At 49.1% G+C, this 20,336-nt stretch overlaps 3 protein-coding genes across 3 annotated transcripts; 2 read left to right on the top strand and 1 right to left on the bottom strand.

The window, feature by feature from the left end:
* Window positions 1-9,703: 9,703 nt before the first annotated feature.
* UCRPA7_3546 (putative allantoate permease protein) lies at window positions 9,704-11,510 on the bottom strand (the record flags this gene model as incomplete). The annotated part of the gene is made up of 3 exons (XM_007916124.1): window positions 9,704-10,391; window positions 10,554-11,200; window positions 11,253-11,510. 3 exons carry the CDS (start codon window positions 11,508-11,510, stop codon window positions 9,704-9,706), a joined length of 1,593 nt encoding a protein of 530 aa, XP_007914315.1.
* Window positions 11,511-12,908: 1,398 nt separating this feature from the next.
* On the top strand, window positions 12,909-14,003 carry UCRPA7_3545 (putative adenosine deaminase protein; the record flags this gene model as incomplete). The annotated part of the gene is made up of 1 exon (XM_007916090.1): window positions 12,909-14,003. The coding sequence occupies one exon, from the start codon at window positions 12,909-12,911 to the stop codon at window positions 14,001-14,003; it is 1,095 nt and encodes a 364-aa protein (XP_007914281.1).
* Window positions 14,004-18,971: 4,968 nt separating this feature from the next.
* UCRPA7_3544 (hypothetical protein) lies at window positions 18,972-19,904 on the top strand (the record flags this gene model as incomplete). The annotated part of the gene is made up of 5 exons (XM_007916146.1): window positions 18,972-19,055; window positions 19,128-19,311; window positions 19,361-19,407; window positions 19,502-19,774; window positions 19,830-19,904. The coding sequence occupies 5 exons, from the start codon at window positions 18,972-18,974 to the stop codon at window positions 19,902-19,904; spliced, it is 663 nt and encodes a 220-aa protein (XP_007914337.1).
* Between the last annotated feature and the right edge of the window lie 432 nt (window positions 19,905-20,336).

Below are 20,336 nucleotides of genomic sequence, written 5' to 3'. Positions count from 1 at the left end.
GCGAAGCTCGCTGAGGCAATGAGGTTATGGCCGCATGCATGTCCAATACCTGGAAGGGCATCATACTCCGCGTTGTAGATGATCAGACGACCACCGGAGCCATATTCGGCAGAGAACGCAGTCTCTACGCCGTAAGCATGCGGTGTCACCTCGAAGCCGAGCTCCTGGAGTTGAGAGACAAAGGCATCGTGTGCTTTGAATTCTTGATATGCTAGCTCGGGGTTTGAATGGATCTGTGACTTTCAATTAGTATTCAAGGGTCTCAAAATGGCCGTAGTGACACGAACCTGCTTGTTAATCGACAAGATCACTGAATTTTTAGCGTCAATCTCGCCTGTGATGATGGCGGACGAATCAGTTGCTGCCATTGTGACAGACGATAATCTGAAAGGGTTTAATGAGCAATTGGATTGTGCAAGATCGCTCTCTTCATCGTTCGATGTCTGTAGATCTTGTCACCTAATGATGCTATATGACACGAATCGTTATTGAATGAGCACGATATCGAAATCCTCGAGACGATCGGCAAGAAATTTTCTTGTTGAAGTCATAGAGTGGGCACACCCGCCAATGTGGAACGACAAGCCCCTCAATCGCATTACAGCGTCCTGAGTCTGACACGAAGCATATCACAACGCCGAATATTGCTGCTCAATGAATCTCAGCAGCTCAGAGCCTCATCTTACCAGTCGGAGATACCCTTCATTGTGATCATTCACTACACTGGTACTAATCGGCCTCCCATCCGCCTAGAAATTTACATCGGATGATTAGGCGCCCTTGTGGTGACGAGGGGCGACCCGTGCGAGGCATCCCCGCAATCTTTCATACCCCCAAGACATTAGCTATCGGCAATTTCAACCAGTCACAAATAGCATCCTACCCTCGCCCTCATCCGGTGACTGTCTTAGGCTATACTACGAATAATACATGCCAGGACATCGCTAAAGTCACAATTGCTGGGTTACCTTCTTCTCGCAGAGAGGGCCGAAGGGAACTGCTCTACAGATTATTGGGAGTTAAATTTCCCATCAAGTTCCAAACAAGAGAAATGAGTAAAATGTGATACGCTTAGATGCATTACTATTTCATATATTCATCATGGATAATCCGATCATTCACCTACCAGTGGCATCTCTCCATCGCCTATTATTTACATATCTTGACATATCTCGCGTATCCTGTCCAGACCCAGCCTGGTACCCCCTGGCTGCTCCATGAAGATCATTTCCAACGCCTTGTGTAATGCTGGATCTACCAGCTTGTTCAAAATCCATTCGCGATAGATGAGATCATCGGTCTCGGTTCCAGCCCAGAATAGTGGCCACTGCAATCTATCAAGCTGTCCGGCTGGGCCTGATGCAAGTGCCTTTTGTATGAGAGTTAAGAGTGCAGCTACAACTCGAGTGATGGGGTCATCCGCAAACTCATGCCTCGCTGGAGCGTACAAATCAGTACTTGGCCGTCGACTCCAGCGGAAGAAGTAAATGCATAGCGCATAGAAGTTCGTAACAGCCCAGTCCGCATTGCCTACTAATCTGTCCCGGAGGCCAGTTGTATCAGTGAGGCGGAACACTGAGCTGAACCTTTGACGCATGGTGTCAATTTGTCTCCCAATGTCTAGGACCATTTCTTGGCCAGTATACCGCAAATCAGATGCCTCATTGATCTCCTGCACAACGACCCATGTACGGTGTAGTAATTCTAGCGACGAAGCATTCTGAATGTCATCGCGAATTTCATCTGCTGGATATAACGCGCCCCAGTAAAGCTCAAATGTTGACCGAGATCTCTCATGAATCATTGCCATACGGTCCGGCGATGAACTCATCAGAGCTTTTGCTAAACTGCCACCTCCGCCCTGAAAGCAAGACTGTGTATCTGCCCAGAAAAGCCAAATTGCCAGCCGCGCGAGAACGCTCGAGCGCGCTGGCGTTGTCACTTCCGGGCGCATTAACTCCGATGATGAGCCATCAGTGTCCAGATAGCCAAGTATGTTGGCTTCAGAAGAAGGTAGTGTTTGATCTAGTCGATGTTTCTGGACGTAGGCCTCCATCATCGTACTTAGCTCCTGATATGTTGTGCGTTCCCTTTTGACCTTGCGTCTCTGATGTAAAAACATGAACCAGAACGATGCCATCATAATGACATGATCGGGTTTGTCTTCCGTTGAGCGAAGGGCATCCATAAACATTTGCTTCCCTATTTGAAAATGTTTGTCGGCATCATGATCCACCATGGGCCAGTTTCTATCTTTCCACCTTAGTTCGGCAAGGGAGGCAGCGAGGATCAAGTGCAGTGTCATGGGACTTTGAGCTCCGATTTGTAGAAGGATGGAGTGAGTCGACCATATGGGCGTCTTAGTACCAAACACAAGATTTTTCTGGAAGTGATCAAGTGCATGGTGATCAGACCTAGTCAACTCGACCACACTAGGAAGACCGGCAAATATCGCGTTTGTTCCCAAACTCATGTCCGTGATGGGCGACGGGCACATGATGGCTTCCGAGAAAGATGCTGATATGGCATCGAATAACTCGGTTTCATCGAGCATTGGTCCCTCGTAAGTTTCAATCGCCCAATGATCATGTGTGTCGTCTTGGTGGTTCTGATTGCTATCCAGAAGGAGGAGATCGCCGTGTCCGAGAGGTCCACCTAAAGTAAAGTCGAATTGAATGTTGTCTGCAATAGCATCGAAGGCGGTTGTGTCTTTGGGTACTATGTCTGGTGGTACCCAATTGCCCTTTTCCCTATCCCTAAGCAACCCACGGCCACGTCTACGTTCTCTAAGAGGGACCGGATTTTCCACCCAAGAACATTGTAAAGACAAGCGAGAGCAACGTGCGCAATTTGGAGTGCGCTCATCGCATTTCACTTTTGCCCACCGGCATGTAAGACATCCTTTTCACTCATTAAACTGTGCTGCTATCCGATCGGACTTGGTTTGATACACACCTGCTCTCGAACGTTTACCACGGCCTCGCGGTTTCAGGGCCCCATCCATGACCTCTCATTGACAAAAAGCACCCCGCTTCTTCTGACCAGTGGATGGAGATATGTATTACCAAATGCAATGAGGAGTCCGATGGGATGTAGTTCTTCTTGTCAGCGCATCTAAAGTCGGCAACAAGAGAAGAAGAGATCGCGACAGAGGTCAACGCCCGAACCCACTCTTAACAAGGCTCACTGAATTGCTGAACCTTGCGGGGTAAACTGGAACTTTCCCCTAAACCTCAAAGGGGTTAACTGAGTTTCTAATCGGTTATTCTGGCGAATGAGAAGCCACTATCGCTTCCTGCGACTCTCCTTTGGGACTAGTCTTGATCATTGATAGGTCTTATCTTGATCAACCCCAGGATGTAATAGCGCCTCGTCTCCTATCGCTCCTCCAAGTAACTGCAATCAGGAAGGCTATCTTTGTAGATCATCGGAGGCGACTGAAGAGCTTCCCAGTCTGTACGACTATTGACATGTTGTACGGATGAATGGATTCAATGACTGCTTAGTGTTTCTTTGAGGATTACATCGGCAAGAAAGATAGTCGGCTGATAAGATAGAAACCCTGTAACGCACATCTCTTCTCCGAATTAACAGGTCATTCCCTTTCTCGATTTCAAAAACACAGACAATAAATAGAAGCTTCATTCACGGAATGTGTAATATCATGCTCATCTATCTCTTGTACAAAGTCATAATCAGATTTAACTTCTATAATGGCAGTCACGCACGCAAAAGAAGGCAGCATTAAGTCTGCCAAAGATCTTGATGAGAAGATTCAAGCGCCTCCTAGCCATCAAGAGGCTAGCGTATCAGATGTTGTCGATAAAATTTTAGTACGCAAGATTGATAAACAGTAAGTGCTTTTCGAACTGTGCAAGGGTAGGAATTGCACTGATGATGTATAGCCTCCTCCCTTTCATGTTTTTTTCTTACCTTCTGCAATACCTCGACAAGACTACTCTTGGATATGCTGCTGTTACCGGCATTCGAGAAGATACAGTAAGAGCTGTTGGCCCCAAGATCATAACGGTAATACTAATTCCAATGGCCAGCACCTTGAGGGCCAAGATTACTCGTGGGCTTCCAGTATCTTCTATTTCGGCTATCTTGCAGCTTCTTATCCGGCTTCGTTTCTCTTCGTCAAATTCCCGCTCGCAAAATTTCTCGGAGTTAGCATGTAAGTTCATTCTACACATTAGAATCTGTATCGCTGTGCTGACACTATCAGGATTCTTTGGTCCATTATCCTCACTTGCCATGGCGCAGCCCATAACTTTGCTGAACTGATGGTCTTGCGTTTCTTGCTCGGAGCCACGGAGAGCGTTATCAGTCCTGGTTTCAGCCTGTTGACTGGAATGTGGTATAACCCGTCCGAACATGCTTCTAGACATGCTATCTGGTTCTCTGGAAACGGAGTTGCGTTGATGTTTGGGAGTTTGCTCGGGTACGGAATTGGACACGCTAAGAATACAATTGCACCATGGAGAGTAAGTTGTCACCACGATGTGCCTTTCTTGTCTAAAGCAGTCTAACAAAAATACCATAACAGCTCATCTTCATTATCTTTGGAGTAATCACGCTGGCTTGGTCAGCGGTGATTCTCTTTTTCCTCCCAGACTCGGCTACAAACGCTCGATTTTTGAATGACGACGAGAAGGCGGCCGTTACTGCTCGTGCCCAAAAGGCACAACACACAGCAAAAACAGGAAAATATAAATTCAGCCAGGTGCTTGAAGCACTTAGAGATCCCAAGACGTGGTTGATGTTCGCCTATACTGTTTCGTCATCTCTTCCGAACGGATGCTTCACGTAAGTGACTTTCGGAGATCCTTCGATCTGAACTCTTTATTTTCTTCTTCTTCCCTTGGATCGAGCCCTTTTAAACCCTTTTGAAATCCGAAGAAATGCACTAGCTGACTCCATAAACCAGCAATTTCACATCAGTCATTATCAATGGCTTTGGATTCGATCACCTTACAACTATATTGCTCTCGATGCCGAGTGCTGCCTTCCAGCTCACATATGTTTTCCTTGGCGCACTTGTCTCCTCCAGGCTGCCTAAAGCACGATGCTTCGCAATTGCAGGTCTCAACACCATCGGCCTCATAGGGTGTGTTCTAATCCGTCAGCTACCCCATGAAAATAAGGTGGGTAGGTTATTTGGCATCTATTTCTTTGGTGCCTACGCAGGCGGCTTTCCTATAAGTCTATCTCTCGTTGCTAGTAATACGGGCGGCTTCACGAAGAAAGGAACCGTCACTGCGATTCTATTTCTCGGCTACTGCGCAGGCAATATTGGCGGACCGCAAATGTTCCTGAACAATGAAGCACCCAACTATCCGACTGCGTTCACCGGTCTTCTCGCTTGCTTCTGTCTCGCAGTAGCAAGCATTGCCGTACTTCGAGTTTACATGAGCTGGGAGAATCATCGACGCGATGCACAATTTGGTCCAATCACTGAGAACAACACTGATACAATTTCGGACGAGATCGAGACTGGTACAGACGAGACAGACTGGGACAACAAAACATTCCGGTATCATCTTTAATGGAAGTCCACGCATGCCGCAGTTATTCGCATCGGTGAGGAGAAAAATTGGAAGTCTTCCCAGATATCCAACGGGCAGGCTTTTCCGATGGGGTAATCAAGAACATTACCTATTATCAATGTCAGAAGTCATAGCACATATGTAGACAATCCAACAAAAACTATGTCTTTTACAGTGTATGAGTGCCTATGGTTGAGAACATAACAAGGTACATGCAACACTCTCAATTAGATCTGCCACCAGCGAGTCGGAGAAACCAACCCAACCATCTCGCAGCTGCATCTGAGCGTTATTATGCCAAGTAATAAGCTCTTCAATTTCGATTTGGGCGTCGTCTGGCGCCATGGCACCGGGCTCTTCTGTAATACAGTGGCCGTGAATAATAGCGGGCTAGTGTTGCCAAGCAGGGGTTAAACCTCCTACCCCGGCACCACGGCCCATGAACCTCCGTATACATCAATATGGCATGGCACAGCGTTCGCCGCCAGGGAGACCCCATCTGAATAAATGCTCTGCAGGACCACTTTTACTAAAGATGGGTGTTCCCTTTTTTACTAAGATATACTTGTCTTGGGTAGCTGATCAAGATGACGATTACTCTCTCGTCACTTTTCTCCTTCGGCTTGCTTGTCACTGGTGTCGCGGCGGTTCCTCCTGTAGCTCGCGCTGTGCCGGCTGGCTTTGTGACTGTTCAAGGTGAGAAGTTCCAGTTGGACGGGAAAGACTTCTACTTTGCGGGTAGTAATGCCTATTATTTCCCATTTAATAATGTTTGTGTCAATTCCAATACGTTGCGAACGGCGCGGTTTGCTAATCATACGACTAGAATCAAGATGATGTTGAGAAAGGTCTGACGGCTGCTAAGGAGGCTGGTTTGAAGGTCTTTCGTACTTGGGGCTTCAATGAGAAGAATGTAACGTACAATGCCAATGGCCTGCCACAATATGGCGGGGAAGGCGCTGGAGGCACCGAGGTTGTCTTCCAACGTTGGGCTAATGGAAGCTCTTCAATTGACCTTACACCTTTCGACAAAGTGGTCAATGCTGCAACAAACGTCGGGATCAAACTCGTCATAGCCTTGACAAACAATTGGGCAGATTACGGAGGGATGGACGTGTATACTGTTAACCTGGGTGGTAAATATCATGACGACGTACGTATTATCTTCTCCTCTCTAACATTCTTGTGATTCATTGTGTTAGTATACTAAGCGCCACAGTTTTATCGCCTTCCCCAAATCAAGGACGCTTTCAAGCGTTACGTGAAAGAGATGGTAACACGCTATAAAGACTCTTCTGCGGTTATGGCTTGGGAGTTGGCCAATGAACCACGCTGCGGTGCTGATGGCACTCGGAACTTGCCTCGAAGTAGTGATTGTGGCCCTGAACTGCTGTCATCGTGGATAGATGAAATGAGCACATACATCAAGAGTATTGACGCGAACCACCTAGTCACCTGGGGCGGCGAAGGTGAATTCAACGTCGAGTCGGCGGATTGGGCGTACAGTGGTGCAGACGGCGGTGACTTCGACCACGAGTTATCCCTCCCGAACATCGACTTTGGTGTGTTTCATTCTTATCCTGATTGGTGGAGCAAGACAGTTGCTTGGACAGACCAATGGATTCGTGACCACGCTGCTGCTGGCCGGAAGGCTGGCAAACCAGTTGTACACGAAGAGTATGGTTGGATGACTCCTGAAGCTCGCCTTTCAAATCTCGGCCGCGTTGAGAATGCTACTAGATTAGAGGTTATCGGAGGATGGCAGAACATCAGCGTCGCTGAGAAAATGTCAGATATGTACTGGCAATTCGGTTATTCAGGATATTCGTATGGTCGTAATCACGACGATGGGTTCACAATCTTCCTGGATGATGCCGAGGCTCAGCAACTTGTGTATCAGCACGCGAAAGACGTGGAGAAACTGAATCACCAATGTACTTCGAGGAAAAGCCGACGTGGGCGGATCTAATTCAGCGCATATGCAATTAGGATTTCTCTCTGAGACAATAGAAAGGATCTTTGCCCTTCGCCTGCTCGGGTCCAGACTCAGCCAAAGCTGAAGAGGCTACTGCAGTGTGGCCGCTGAATCTTTATCAAACCCATGCAAGAAATGTATTCACGGGTAAAACCCTAATTATATGCCTGTTGGCAAGATTCCTCTGGCGTTTCTCTAGTAGGCCCAGACAACCCTTTGAGTTGCGCGAAGACACTAGCCAGTGTCTTGCTCCGTGATACAACATTGGACCTCTAACCAGGTTTCCCTTGGGCTTTTCGTCCCAACAAGACGGACGCACATAAAGCATGTCTGAGCCTTCACAGCTGCTGCATGCGTGCGCAGCCATTCGGCTAAACCAGCCTGGGCCAGGACTCGGTTGTCCCGGTCCAAGGATGAGCTGCATGGCAGCGCCACATATGCGCTCCCGAGCAGGCTCGACCAACCCAGGCCCAGCCCATTGGAAACGTGGCGTGGCTATGTTCAATCACAACCTCGCTCGGGTCACCCGTTGGCTTGACCTCGACTGTGCTAAAACAGGTCCATTGGACGCCATGGTAGGATGTCTCAGCGCCCAGGAATAGGGAGTAAGCTGAGGTGGGATGGGTCGCCGCACGCGGCAATCCGCGCGCCAGAAGCCTTGATGGAATGCGAGCGTCGATCGCGCACTTCTAGCGTTTTCTACTGCTGGTATTTGTTTCTATGTGCCATTTGTCTCTCTGGCGGGCTGCCTTTCTTTATTATCTGCCGACCATCTCCTCTTGATAAGCGACTCATCATCGCGAATTTCATCTCTAAATCTACGATCAAGTTGGAGCCAACGGTACTAGCCTCCAGTCAAAACTTCACTTACGAACTCCTGAACCACTGTATCAGGCCGAATCTTCATTTCAGATGGCAGGCTCTAACCTGGTGCTCATTACTGGCGCTACTGGCCATGTGGGTTCTCGAACACTGCTCCATGTGCTTCAAGCGGGCTATGATGTCCGCGTCGCCGTGCGCTCCAAGTCAAAAGCCGCATTTGTCTTATCTCGTCCTCAGATCCAAGCCTTGAACCCAGGCAGACGACTTACATTCACTGTTGTCCCCGATATCACTGCGCCTGGCGCGTATGACGACGCCGTAATCGACGGAGTAACTCATATCATCCATATCGCTTCGCCGCTCGTCACAGCCGATACTATACCCTTACGACAACACAATGATTACTTCATAAAACCAGCCGTGCAAGGAACACTGGCCATGCTTAGAGCGGCGGAATGCAGCGGGACGGTCCGCCGCGTGGTGATCACAAGCTCTATAACGGCGTTGGTACCCGTGACACAGATGGAAGGAGTCGAGAGGCGGAAAGCACCAGTGCAACCAACAGATCGCATGTCAGTGCCTTCAGAGCCATATGAGTCCGAATTCGCAGCATATACGGCTTCAAAAGTGGCAGCTTTGGATGCAGCCGAGACTTGGATGGAGCGTCGGCGGCCACCTTTCGATGTCGTCCACCTGCACCCTTCGTTTGTTCTTGGACACAATGACGCTGCAACCACACCAGCTGAGGCGATGAAGGGAACGAATGCTGTTGTGCTAGCAATGCTGCTAGGTCAGGTGTTTGGCCCGTATGCTGGTGCGACGGTTCACGTTGATGATGTCGCGCGAGCTCATGTTCGTGCATTGCATCCGTCCATACCTGGAAATCAAAGCTATGTTCTGAGCGGACCTGCAATCTGGAATGAAGCAAAAGACACTGTGCGTCGGGAGTTTCCTGCGGCTATGGATTCGAGGCTCTTGGTCACGAGAGGGAACGTTGATTCGGTAGAGATTCCAATCGATGCGACATTGACCGAACAAACCTTTGGCTTCCAGTTCATTGGCTTCGAGGAGCAAGTCAAGGACGTCGTGAGGCAATTCCTTGAGTTACGGGTCCAGAAGAGGCAGAAGCTGAACAACATGTCTCCCGCAGCAGCTAAGGGTCGTGAAGAAGGGTCATTTCGAGTGAAAGCAAGTGCATGATTTCTTGTGGTACAGCATGAAACAGGAGGCGGGCGGTTGAGTCATCGGCGTTGGGATAAAGCGTGTTGCTATTGAAAGATAAGATACCCATCCATCATGAATTGATTTCATCTAAGCATCTTTTTTCCCCTTGTGTAGACGAGCACTACAGATCATCTTACAGACGGTATCTGAAGCCGGCTGTGTTCCAATCCGTGACATCCTCGTAATCCTCGGACCTCAGCTCGACATCGTTCACAGCCTGGGCGATCGTCTTGCCAGTGCCATCCACCTCGACAAGCTTGCCGCCTCCTACAGCACCAGCAGCTCCGGCGCTTCCCTCGAACCCTTCACGTTGTGCGAGTCTCTTGTTCATCCACTGCAAGTAGAACCGCATGCAGAGCACCAGGAGGACAACCAAAGCATAACAAATCATGATAGTGCGGAAGGCCGTGTTGTATGTTGGTGCCTCGGAAGCCTTGAAAAATTGCGGTCCAGCAATGTTGCCTGTGCAGTAGGCAATGAACAATAATGCGGAGACCGTCATCTTCTTCGTGACACCACGAGTGTTGGCTTGCACCAGGGACAGGGCCAATGGCATCGCAGCTGGACCAGATGAGAGCAAGAAGTACCCGAACAGCTGGACACCTTTGCTGGTATGCTCTCGTGAATAAATGAGTGCGCTTCCAGTAATACAGGGCAGAACCACACCGATAATGAGGAGGCAATTCAGTGACCTGAAACGGCCAGAGAGATACCCTGTACCCATGATTATACCCGCAGTAAGGAGCGAATATGGGATGTTTATGAGGGTTGATTGCAAGCTCGTAAAGCCGAAACTCTTGATCACGAGGTTTGCGAAGTTCCTGTGGGATAGACGTTAGTGTCAGGTTGAGTGGTGAAGGAGGAGGACCCTGGTGTGTCCGCATGCCTCAGCGGCAATATTTTCCACCCTGGATTGAATTTTCGAAGACAAAATTCCAAATAAAAGCAGGTTGAAACAGTAATAAACATAAAAATCCACTTACTGGGTGCCACCGTTGGGGATTTGTGTGAGAATCTCTAGCCCGAAGATAAACCACGTCTTGGGGTCCATCAGCGCCTCACGCATCTGCACCCATTTCCAGTGAGTCTTCTCGGTTCTACCAGTGCCCGCAATGACGGCTCGATCAGCTGCGAATTGACGTTCCTCAGGCGTGAGAAACTTGGCGCTGGAAATGGTATCAGGTAGAAGAGCGAATAAGACGAAGGCCCAAAGGAAGGTGACTACACCAAGAATGATGTAGAGCCACCGCCATGGACCGACCTTATCCTCGATATGACCAATACCAAAGGCAAGCAACGAGGCAATCATGCCTCCAACTGAGTTGCCGGAGAACCAGATGCCTGTGCGAGTGGGAATCTCGTCACGCGTGTACCACGTCGATGTGATGAACATGAATGCTGGGGTAATTGTTGCCTCGGCCACACCCAATAGGAATCGCACTGTGAGCAAACCGCCATAGTTCGTGCAGGCTGCGGTAAGCGCCACTACAGTACCCCAGAAGAGCGTATTGGCGGTCATGTACCGCGCAGCTGGAAGCTTTGCAATCAGGATAGTGGTCGGATATTCCCAACCTAGGTAGCCAAAGTAAAAGACTGATGAGACCCAGCTGTAATCTTGGCCTTGCAGGTTCTGAATAGCGGGTTAGCAAGAAAGCGATACCTAGGGCATCTAGCTAGCTCACTGTATCTTCGCGCAATCCAAAGACTGATGCACTCGACAGGATAGTCTTGTCCATAAAGTTGAGCATATAAGTGATGAATAACAACGGAATCAGGCGGTAGTCGATCTTGCGAAGCACTCGACGAGCCATGGCAGCACCGGCCTCGACATGGCTCGACTGAGCCGCCTCAGTAGTAACTTCCGGCGCCATTCTCTCGAATCGATGTTTATTGGGCGTAACAGCAGTGAGAATGTCTTTCAGGCGTCTGGACCAGAGCATTCTGGCGGCGACGAAGGCCTCTTATGGAGCTCGCCCTCGTGGCAATCGCTATCTTGACCCGCTGTAACACCCGTCGGTATGGATCGCCCCGATGTTTGAGTCGTGACATCTCCAGCATGCAGATGCAACCTTGCTAGCGTTGGAGTACTGATAAGAGACCAGTTGTCTTGGATGCGTTTTTCACTGGCTAGTGCCGGCAACAGTGCATGTCAACGGTCCGCCTCGGCGGCATTCTTATCATGTTTGAACAGCCGATCTGCAAAGGCCGATCTCTTCGGAAGCCCCCGTCCTCCCCCACTCTTCAACTTAAAGCTGCTGTATTGCTGCTAATGGCATGTAAGATCTCAGGTGGTGGATGAGCTGACAGCTTGCCTAATAGCGAAAGTACATCGATATTCAGCCAATTATTACTTGTTTATTACCAGTGTTTACTGCCAGTTGATGACCCGACTTGTTAGTGTTAATGTATGTCAGGTGGAAGGTGCGGCTATTATTTCGTCAGACACCTTGAATGTTCATGATCGTAGAGTTGGTGAAATCTCCCCTGACTCAGTCTTCGCTTTTTTCTCTGTATGAGGTACAGTGGAGGTGATGGCGGATAGCAAGGTAGTGCTTGGCATCTTAGGTCAAAAAATTCTTCCCTAAAACTACTGCGAATCTCTACCCACACCTAATTTGTACAGTAAAACCCAGAATACTGGAATTAATAATGTGACTGTTATTCATACACTGAGAAAGGGTAATTTCGAGTGCCTATACAACATACTCTCATTACAAAAGACCTGGAGACAGATAAGATCTTGAAGCTTTTTTGACACAAAAATCTGTGGCTTGGAGAATCGCGACGATTTCCGTCGGCAGCAACCCGTCAGCTAATGCTTACGCCAGTTTAGGCGCTTCCAGGCGAGTAATTACACAAAGAAAACAGTCGAGCATTCTGTCTCGTGAAGGAAACTTGAGACTCATCACTGTGTTCCGTCGGTACTCCGGCAAGTAGTTGCATGTCTAGACGGCCTATTACGTTCAGCACTGAATAACACTGGACTGATAGCGGCCGGCTGCGAAGCAATTGTGCCGGTTCCTATTGGGTCTTCTCTTCGTAGCCCCGGGCAGCCTGCTGTCGCGGGAAATAGAGCCCGTCTGACTTTCCCGACACCAGTGACGCTTTAAAGGGCTACACTAAAGCTAGCAAACACGATAGAAACGGCCATGCTAAGGGCGCTGTGTCCCGTTACGTACCAAAAATGAAGCATCCCTACGATCCTGCTCGCCTCATCCTGTCTCATGCCCGCGATTTGCGTTGTTACTTACCATCAAATTCACATTGTGTAAACGTCCTGAGCTAGAAGTCTTGCATTTGCTTGTATATCTAGGATTTGGTTGCATGCGAGAAAGACGATGAATGGTCTAAGCATCTCGCCCTTCATTGCCTCCCTTCCCAAGGTTGAGCTACACATACATATTGAAGGGACTCTCACGCCTTCTTTGCGGTGGAAACTTGCCCACCGTAACAATGTTCCACTGAAATATGACACCTATGAGGCTCTTCTAGCTTCTTACAATATCACATTCAACCACAGACCCGAATTGAATGGAAGACAGCCCGGAGTGCCTACATTCCTCGAGGCATACTTCGCTGGATGCGAGGTTCTGCACAAGCAAGATGACTTCTACGAGATGGCTATGGAGTACCTTGCGCGATGCAAGGAGATGAATGTTCGTTATTGCGAGCCGTTCTTTGACATCCAAGCTCACACGCGCCGGGGCGTACCGGCAGAAGCTGTGCTCAATGGGTACCTCCGCGCACAGAAGGACGGCGCCGAGAAGTACGGCGTGCGCTCCAGTTGGATCTTTTGCTTCATCCGAGATGAGCCTCTAGCAGACGGACTGGCAGCATACGACTTTGCTCGACCGTGGGCGACGGGTGGCAAGGGGTTATTCCACGCTGTTGGGCTTGCGGCCAATGCCTTTGAGCGCCCACCGATGCTGTTTGAAGAAGCGTTCCTGACAGCCAAAGCAGACGGACTTCATGTCACGATGCACTGCGATTTCGGGCAGAAAGATACGCATGCCCACGTCCACGAGGCAATTTTCGAGGTGCTCGATGGTGCCGGCACAGAGCGCATCGACCATGGACTGGACGCTGAAGATGACCCAAAGTTGCTTCAAGGCCTCAAAGATCGCGGTATTGGCTTGACGCTGTGCCCGCACGCATACCATAGGCGGACAGCAACAGATGTCTTATTTCCTAAGATCCAAAGACTATTGGATGCTGGGGTCAGGTTTTGCATCAATAGTGATGATCCAGTATACATGCACGATGTATGGATTGATGGTAACATGGAGAAGGTCTATCACTATTGTGGTTTCAGCAAGGAGACAATGGTTCAATTGGCTCGAAACAGCGTTGAGATGAGCTGGGCTAGCTGGGAAGTGAAGAAGGAGATCTTGAATGAGCTGGACAACATCGACATCACGGAAAGCGGCATGTGAAGTGCGACATCAGGAAATCATTGACAATCAGCCGCCAGACAGCGGGAAAGACTGGCAATGCCGTACTCTATATGGCCGCCTTCTCAAGTCCGTCAGATTATCCGGCGTCCAGCCGACAAGTCTGGTTGCCAAGATGGCGAAAGCCACTCCGAACTATCTGGGGCACAATCGCTGTTTAGCAATGCTTTAAGGTGTGGCTGCGTAAGCGCTTCTCGAGCATCTGCAAGAGAAGCTTGTATTACGGACTGGCGCCTGATCGGACAGCGACAGGAAGCAGTCCAGGTGCATGCATGCACACTATGAACAGCGGGGAAGCTGCCCATTGAATGATCTTCAACGAGTAGTACCGTACAACGCTGCATATCTTGACATCATTTTATCATCCACTACCATTCATGTGCTCGCGATGCATCTTCCCCGTAAAGCCGTGCATTTGGGGGTACGTGGACATGATGGCTGCAACAAGACGGGCTTTACTTTACAGTGCCGTGCGCCCGGTTGGCGGCCACTATCTATTATCATGCCCACTCCATTACGTGTGCTTGATGTGGATGCGGTTTGATTTTCTTTATACAGGTTCTGTACAAACTTAATTCATATTTGTAAATTCACCATCTCCTCGATCATCGTTGCTTCCAAAGTGGCAAATACTCGAGTGGTCATGAACAATGAAGTCCACGCTATATTCCATATTGATGATCATCTCGCTCCAGGCCGGTGCAAGCAATGTGCTTGATCTTTCTTTCCAGAGATGGATGTTAGAGAACCAGGCCTACAACATCTCCGTCAGAGGGAAAGTACCATCAAATGTGCATCTGGATCTCTATGCAGCTCAAGTGATCGGTGATCCATATTATGCACTTAACGACTTCAATTTGCGATGGATCGCTTGGGCAGATTGGAATTACACAAGTACAATCCGAGGCCTTGAGCAGCGCGATAACCTGACGACATTCTTGCTATTTAATGGGCTTGATACTATCGCACATGTGTACTTTTGTGGTCAATCCATTGCCACCACTAACAACCAGTTCCAGCAATACTTCTTCAACATCACTGATGTACTTAGTTCTTGCAACTATACGGCACCTGAGCTTCGGATTGAATTCGACAGCGCTCCAGGATATGCTTATGCACAGGCTGCAGAACCAGGGGCAGAGACATGGCCATGGGGCGTGGAAAATGTCTTCGAATTCTGGCACAGACCGTTTATCCGCAAAGAACAGTCTGACTTCGGTTGGGACTGGGGACCAGCCTTCTCTCCGACAGGGATCTGGCAGAAGGCATGGCTGGTTCAGCTTCAGCCAGACGAGCTATTTGTCCGCAACTCAATTCTCGACATATATCGGCAGGGTCAACTCAACAATCTTCCGCCGGATCAAAGTGCAGACTGGGTGCTAAACGCCAGCGTTGACGTGTTGAGCACCGTCCCAAAAGAATCAAGTATGAGATATACGATAGTCGATAGCACGACAAAGCAGATAATAAGTACTGGAAATTTGACGAACATTACGAACGCTGAAGATGTCATTACGGGGTCGGCTGTGCTGAGAGGAGATGACTACCAACTATGGTGGCCTCATGGACTTGGTAATCAGCACTTATACAACATTACGATAGACGTTGTGTCTAAGTCTGGGGAAACTATCACTGCTGTGAACAAACGGACAGGTTTTAGGACTATCGTTCTCAACATGGGAAATATAACAGACGAGCAGCTGGGCCAAGGCATTGCTCCGGGAAATAATTGTGAGAATTGAGTTTGATCCTGAGTTGACCATGACTGACCTTGCTCTAGGGCATTTTGAGATCAATGGCTTTCCATTTTACGCCAAAGGAAGCAACTTCATTCCACCAGACGCATTCTGGCCGAGAGTGACACCACAAAGAATCAAACAGCTATTCTCATCAGTTGTGACAGGAAATCAAAACATGCTTCGCGTTTGGGCCAGCGGCGCGTATTCTCCTGATTTCATGTACGACCTAGCCGACGAGATGGGCATTCTTTTGTGGAGCGAGTTTGAATTTGGTGATGCCTTGTATCCAGTCAACTTGGACTTCCTAGAGAATTGTCGCCAGGAGGCGGTATATCAAGTAAGACGTGTCAATCATCATCCATCGCTCGCTGTGTGGGCTGGAGGCAACGAGTTGGAAAGCCTGGAGCTGTACCTCGTGTACGCAGCAGCCCCGGATCAATTAGAACGCTATCGTTCTGAATACGAAACCCTTTTCCTTAACACTCTTCTTCCGGCAGTTTACAGCAACTCTCGCAGCATCACGTACATGCCCAGCAGCACAAATAATGGATACCTCAGTATCAACTTCTCAAGTCCAATTCCAATCATCCAGCGATACTATAACCTAACGACTGGCTCAATATATGGTGACACCGATCATTATAACTATGACAGTCTACAGGCATTCAACATCAATACTTACCCCGTTGGCAGGTTTGCCAACGAATTTGGCTATCATTCGATGCCCAGCCTCGAATCATGGAGTGAGGTTCTTCCAGACGATGAGTTCTTCTTCAATAGTTCCACGATTATGTTGCGTAATCACCATTACGCACCTGGAGGCTTGAATACAAGTAATTACGACAACAGTAGCCAAGGCATGGCAGAAATGACCCTGGCCGCTCAGCGATATTTCCCCGTGCCTAACAAGACCGACCAGATAGCGAATTTCAGTGCTTGGTGCCACATCACACAAGTATTTCAGGCAGACTACTATAAGTCCCAAATTCAGTATTATCGCGCGGGCTCGGGGCTACCGGAGCGGCAGCTAGGTAGCCTCTATTGGCAGCTGGAGGATATATGGCAGGCGCCGACTTGGGCGGGGATCGAGTATGATGGACGATGGAAGGTCCTACACAATGTCGCAAAAGACATCTATCAGCCGGTGGTTCTAGCACCTATTTTCAACGTGACAAGCGGGATCCTAAGTCTGTATGCCGTCAGCGACCTTTGGAGTGAGGTGCGAGGTAGAGTGAGCGTGGTCTGGCTTGATTGGGCAGGGAATGAGCTCGATGCCGGCTTTCGAGACAATGAAGAATCTTCAACGATGGATTTCACGATCGGTGCTTTAAACAGTACACTTTTGGCAGTATTCAACGTGACACACTTGTTCGAAAGTACCACAAACTCTTCACTCGCTCGTCGACAGGTATTTTGGGACGCCAGGAACGCGCTATTTGTAACCAACCTGACGGCCACTGGTACCCCTGTCAACACAAACTCGACTAAAACATACACTCACAGCAATTATTTCACACCAACGCCCCTTTCTTCAGCGTCGCTTATCGATCCGGACTTGAAGGTGCATTTCGATGATAGAAGGAAGAAGTTTGTGGTGACCGCTGTGACAGGCAATAGTATGTGGACATGGTTGAGACTTAGCCCAGACGACTCAGGGGTAATCGTTACGTTCGAGGAGAACGGTTTCTTGCTCAGGCGAGGGGACGCCAAGCACATTGAGTACATTGTCCAGGGTGGCCATAGTCCTGGATGGGAGACGCGGGTGACGGTGGAAAGCATATGGAACAATACCCTTCCATGATAAGACACAAGACGAAATTCTCGATCAATCGAACCTCGACGCTCTTGAGTACTGTTAACACTATACTAGTCGACTCAAAAGTCACCCTGGGTGGGGGGGCCTCGTCGGGAGCCAGCTAAATGTATCGATCAGGTACTCCCAGCTCCGACTGGCATTCATTTCGCTGACGAGCCAACCAGAACACCGGTGCCCCTGAGGAAACAAGCGCCAAAGTACTTGGTGGAGCGTACGAAATTTTTAAGCCTCAGCAGGTTCATGCTTATAACTTATGCATAACGAACGAGGATAATGATGAGGCCCACAGCTACCCAAGAGCTTTAGGCAGACTCATCGTATGTAGTTTGTGGTGTACTACTGGATGTGGCGGATATCGGGTGTGAGTGGGACTAATAGTGCACGCCCGGCCTGTGGATACTGGAACGCAGGCCTCGCATAAAGTCCCCATACTACGCTTGGTGGCATCAGCTGGATTCAAACAAGAATACGAGAACTAGAACAAAACAAGAATCGCAGAAAAATCAAGTGACTTGGCCTGAACAAAAACTATATGCAGCGTAGTTGGTTTGACGAAGTCTGTCTTCTTGCATGCTTCTGCTTTGGATAGGGTCCATGGTAAAAAAAGACCACGTAAAGTAATACGGATGAGCCATCATTTCGATGATAAACATCCAGTTGTCCGACAGCCGAATTGACTGTGCTCACCATGTGTTCCGAGGACACCGAGGCTCCGTTGAACAAGCTTGACATCGTGCTGCATGCATGGGTATAGCAGAAATAGCAGCACACTACAAGACTCCACTGAGCACGCCGATCGGAGCCAAGCCGAATCCTTTACGTACGGCCATTTTGCGCTGATGCGACTTCAGACGCAGGAGGGTTCCGCACTGGCAGGGGTAAGATCAATAGATTATCAGTTGATCAGATAACTTTAAATCGGGTTAGCAGAGGATCAGATAACTTTAAACTACCCGCCTGGGTTTGGTGTGAGCGCCTCGGCTCTGCAGTAGGCTGCTCGCCCAGACCGCCGAACCTCTCTGCGTTAATTATCACGAGCGCCATTGAACGCCACAACACAGCCATAGGCCGAGAGCGGACACCAAATTGCTGTGACCACCAATCGCTACGCCTCTGCGACCTCCTTAGCCGAATGAACGGTTCCAACATGCAGAGACGAGCCAAGAACCAGATCGGATGCTCTCGGATGATGGCAGAACGCCCAGTATATTAGAGGCCCCCAACCATCTTTCCAACGAGTGCCCTAGGCAGACTTCGATTCACGTTTCTCATCGACAACAATTGCGTCCTGACGGCTCCTCGCTCGCTACCCGTGTATTCCAGTGTACCGCTCGCTAAGCATTGCAAAAAAGACTATCTGTTGAGATATAACAATCAGATATTAACAATATCACCATGAAGACCTCTACATCCATTCAGCTCGCCGCCGCTGGCTTGCTTTCTCTGGCTTCTGTGGCCGTTGCCGTCCCGTACTGCGCCGTATGACACCCTTCGACAGTTGGTCATGGCTGAATTGGCCATGAAGAGCAACGAGACTAACAACAACATTAGATCACCTGTTTCCAGGATGTTATCACTGAGCACCCTCCCCTGGATTGCACTGAGGCGAACATGTACCTTTGCTTCTGTAAGATGCCATCGCTTCAGAACTACTTCCTTGAGTGCGTCTACTCCGACTGTGGAAGTGATGCCGATGCCGAGGAGGCTGTCCAGTTCGGCGTAGATACTTGCGCTGGTAAGTCATGACGTATATGTTTATCACAATAAAAACTAACAAACATAAGGCCTTGGTGTTACCATTACCGTCCCATCTGGTCCCCCAACAAGCCCAGTAAGTAGTCATCCACAGCACCGTCTCTAGAGAACCACACTCGATTACCTTCATGCCCCTCAAAAACTATGACTGACACCGACCTTGACGGTAGACTAGTTCAGCTCCTGTTGTGGAGCCAACAACTACTGCTCCTGTTGAGCCTACCACTACCGCCCCTCCTGCTGAAGAGACCACCAGCGCTCCTGTAGAGCAGTCTACCAGCGCAGCCGCCCCCGAGACCAGCGAACCCGCAGCAACGGAGAGCGCCGCTCCTTCTACTCTGTCTACCAGCACCTCGGCAGAGAGCGGCTTTGCGAGCCCAACTGGCACCACTACTCAGTCTGGATCTGCCACTCCTAGCTCCACTTTGGTTGTTGTCAACAACGTATGTTATCTCTTCTTTCCTGTGTGTTGTTAAACCCAGCTAACACCCAACACAGGCCAATGCTATGAGCGCGGCATCCCGCCTCATCGCCGCTGCTGGAGTTGCCGTTGCCATCTTCCAGCTTCTCTAGATCGATTCACTCTAGAACTATTGTGCAGGGTACACGGCGGCTTGGAATGTACAATTCTCTCAATGACCTCGGCCAACCGTCGCTGATGGTGATCCAGTAGGCATTGATGTAAGACTAAATGCCAGTGCTCTTCGACATAGGCATCCTAATAACAACTTTTCGTGGCGTGTCTGTAGATATGGCACGTAGATGCAATATAATTATATTTTAAACCATCCTGATTGATCTCATTCTTTGTCTTCAACTAGTGAAACAGTGGAAGGCTCTGCTATTAAAAAGTTCAAGTCATATCAACTATTAGACGTCGCAAATTACTCATTATTTCCAAATTAAAAACGCCGTGAATAATGATGCAGCTCAGCTCCTTGTTCCCACCCGGCACCCTCTTTTTACTCTAGAGTTCTTCTTCTTAGCACTTGATCTTGGTCCCAA

The sequence above is a fragment of the Phaeoacremonium minimum genome, assembly GCF_000392275.1.
Source record: "Phaeoacremonium minimum UCRPA7 unplaced genomic scaffold PA7_03_scaffold_288, whole genome shotgun sequence".
NCBI classification, from domain to species: Eukaryota; Fungi; Ascomycota; class Sordariomycetes; order Togniniales; family Togniniaceae; genus Phaeoacremonium; species Phaeoacremonium minimum.
Note: the sequence above shows the minus strand (reverse complement) of the source record. Positions and strands in the feature narration are given on the sequence as shown.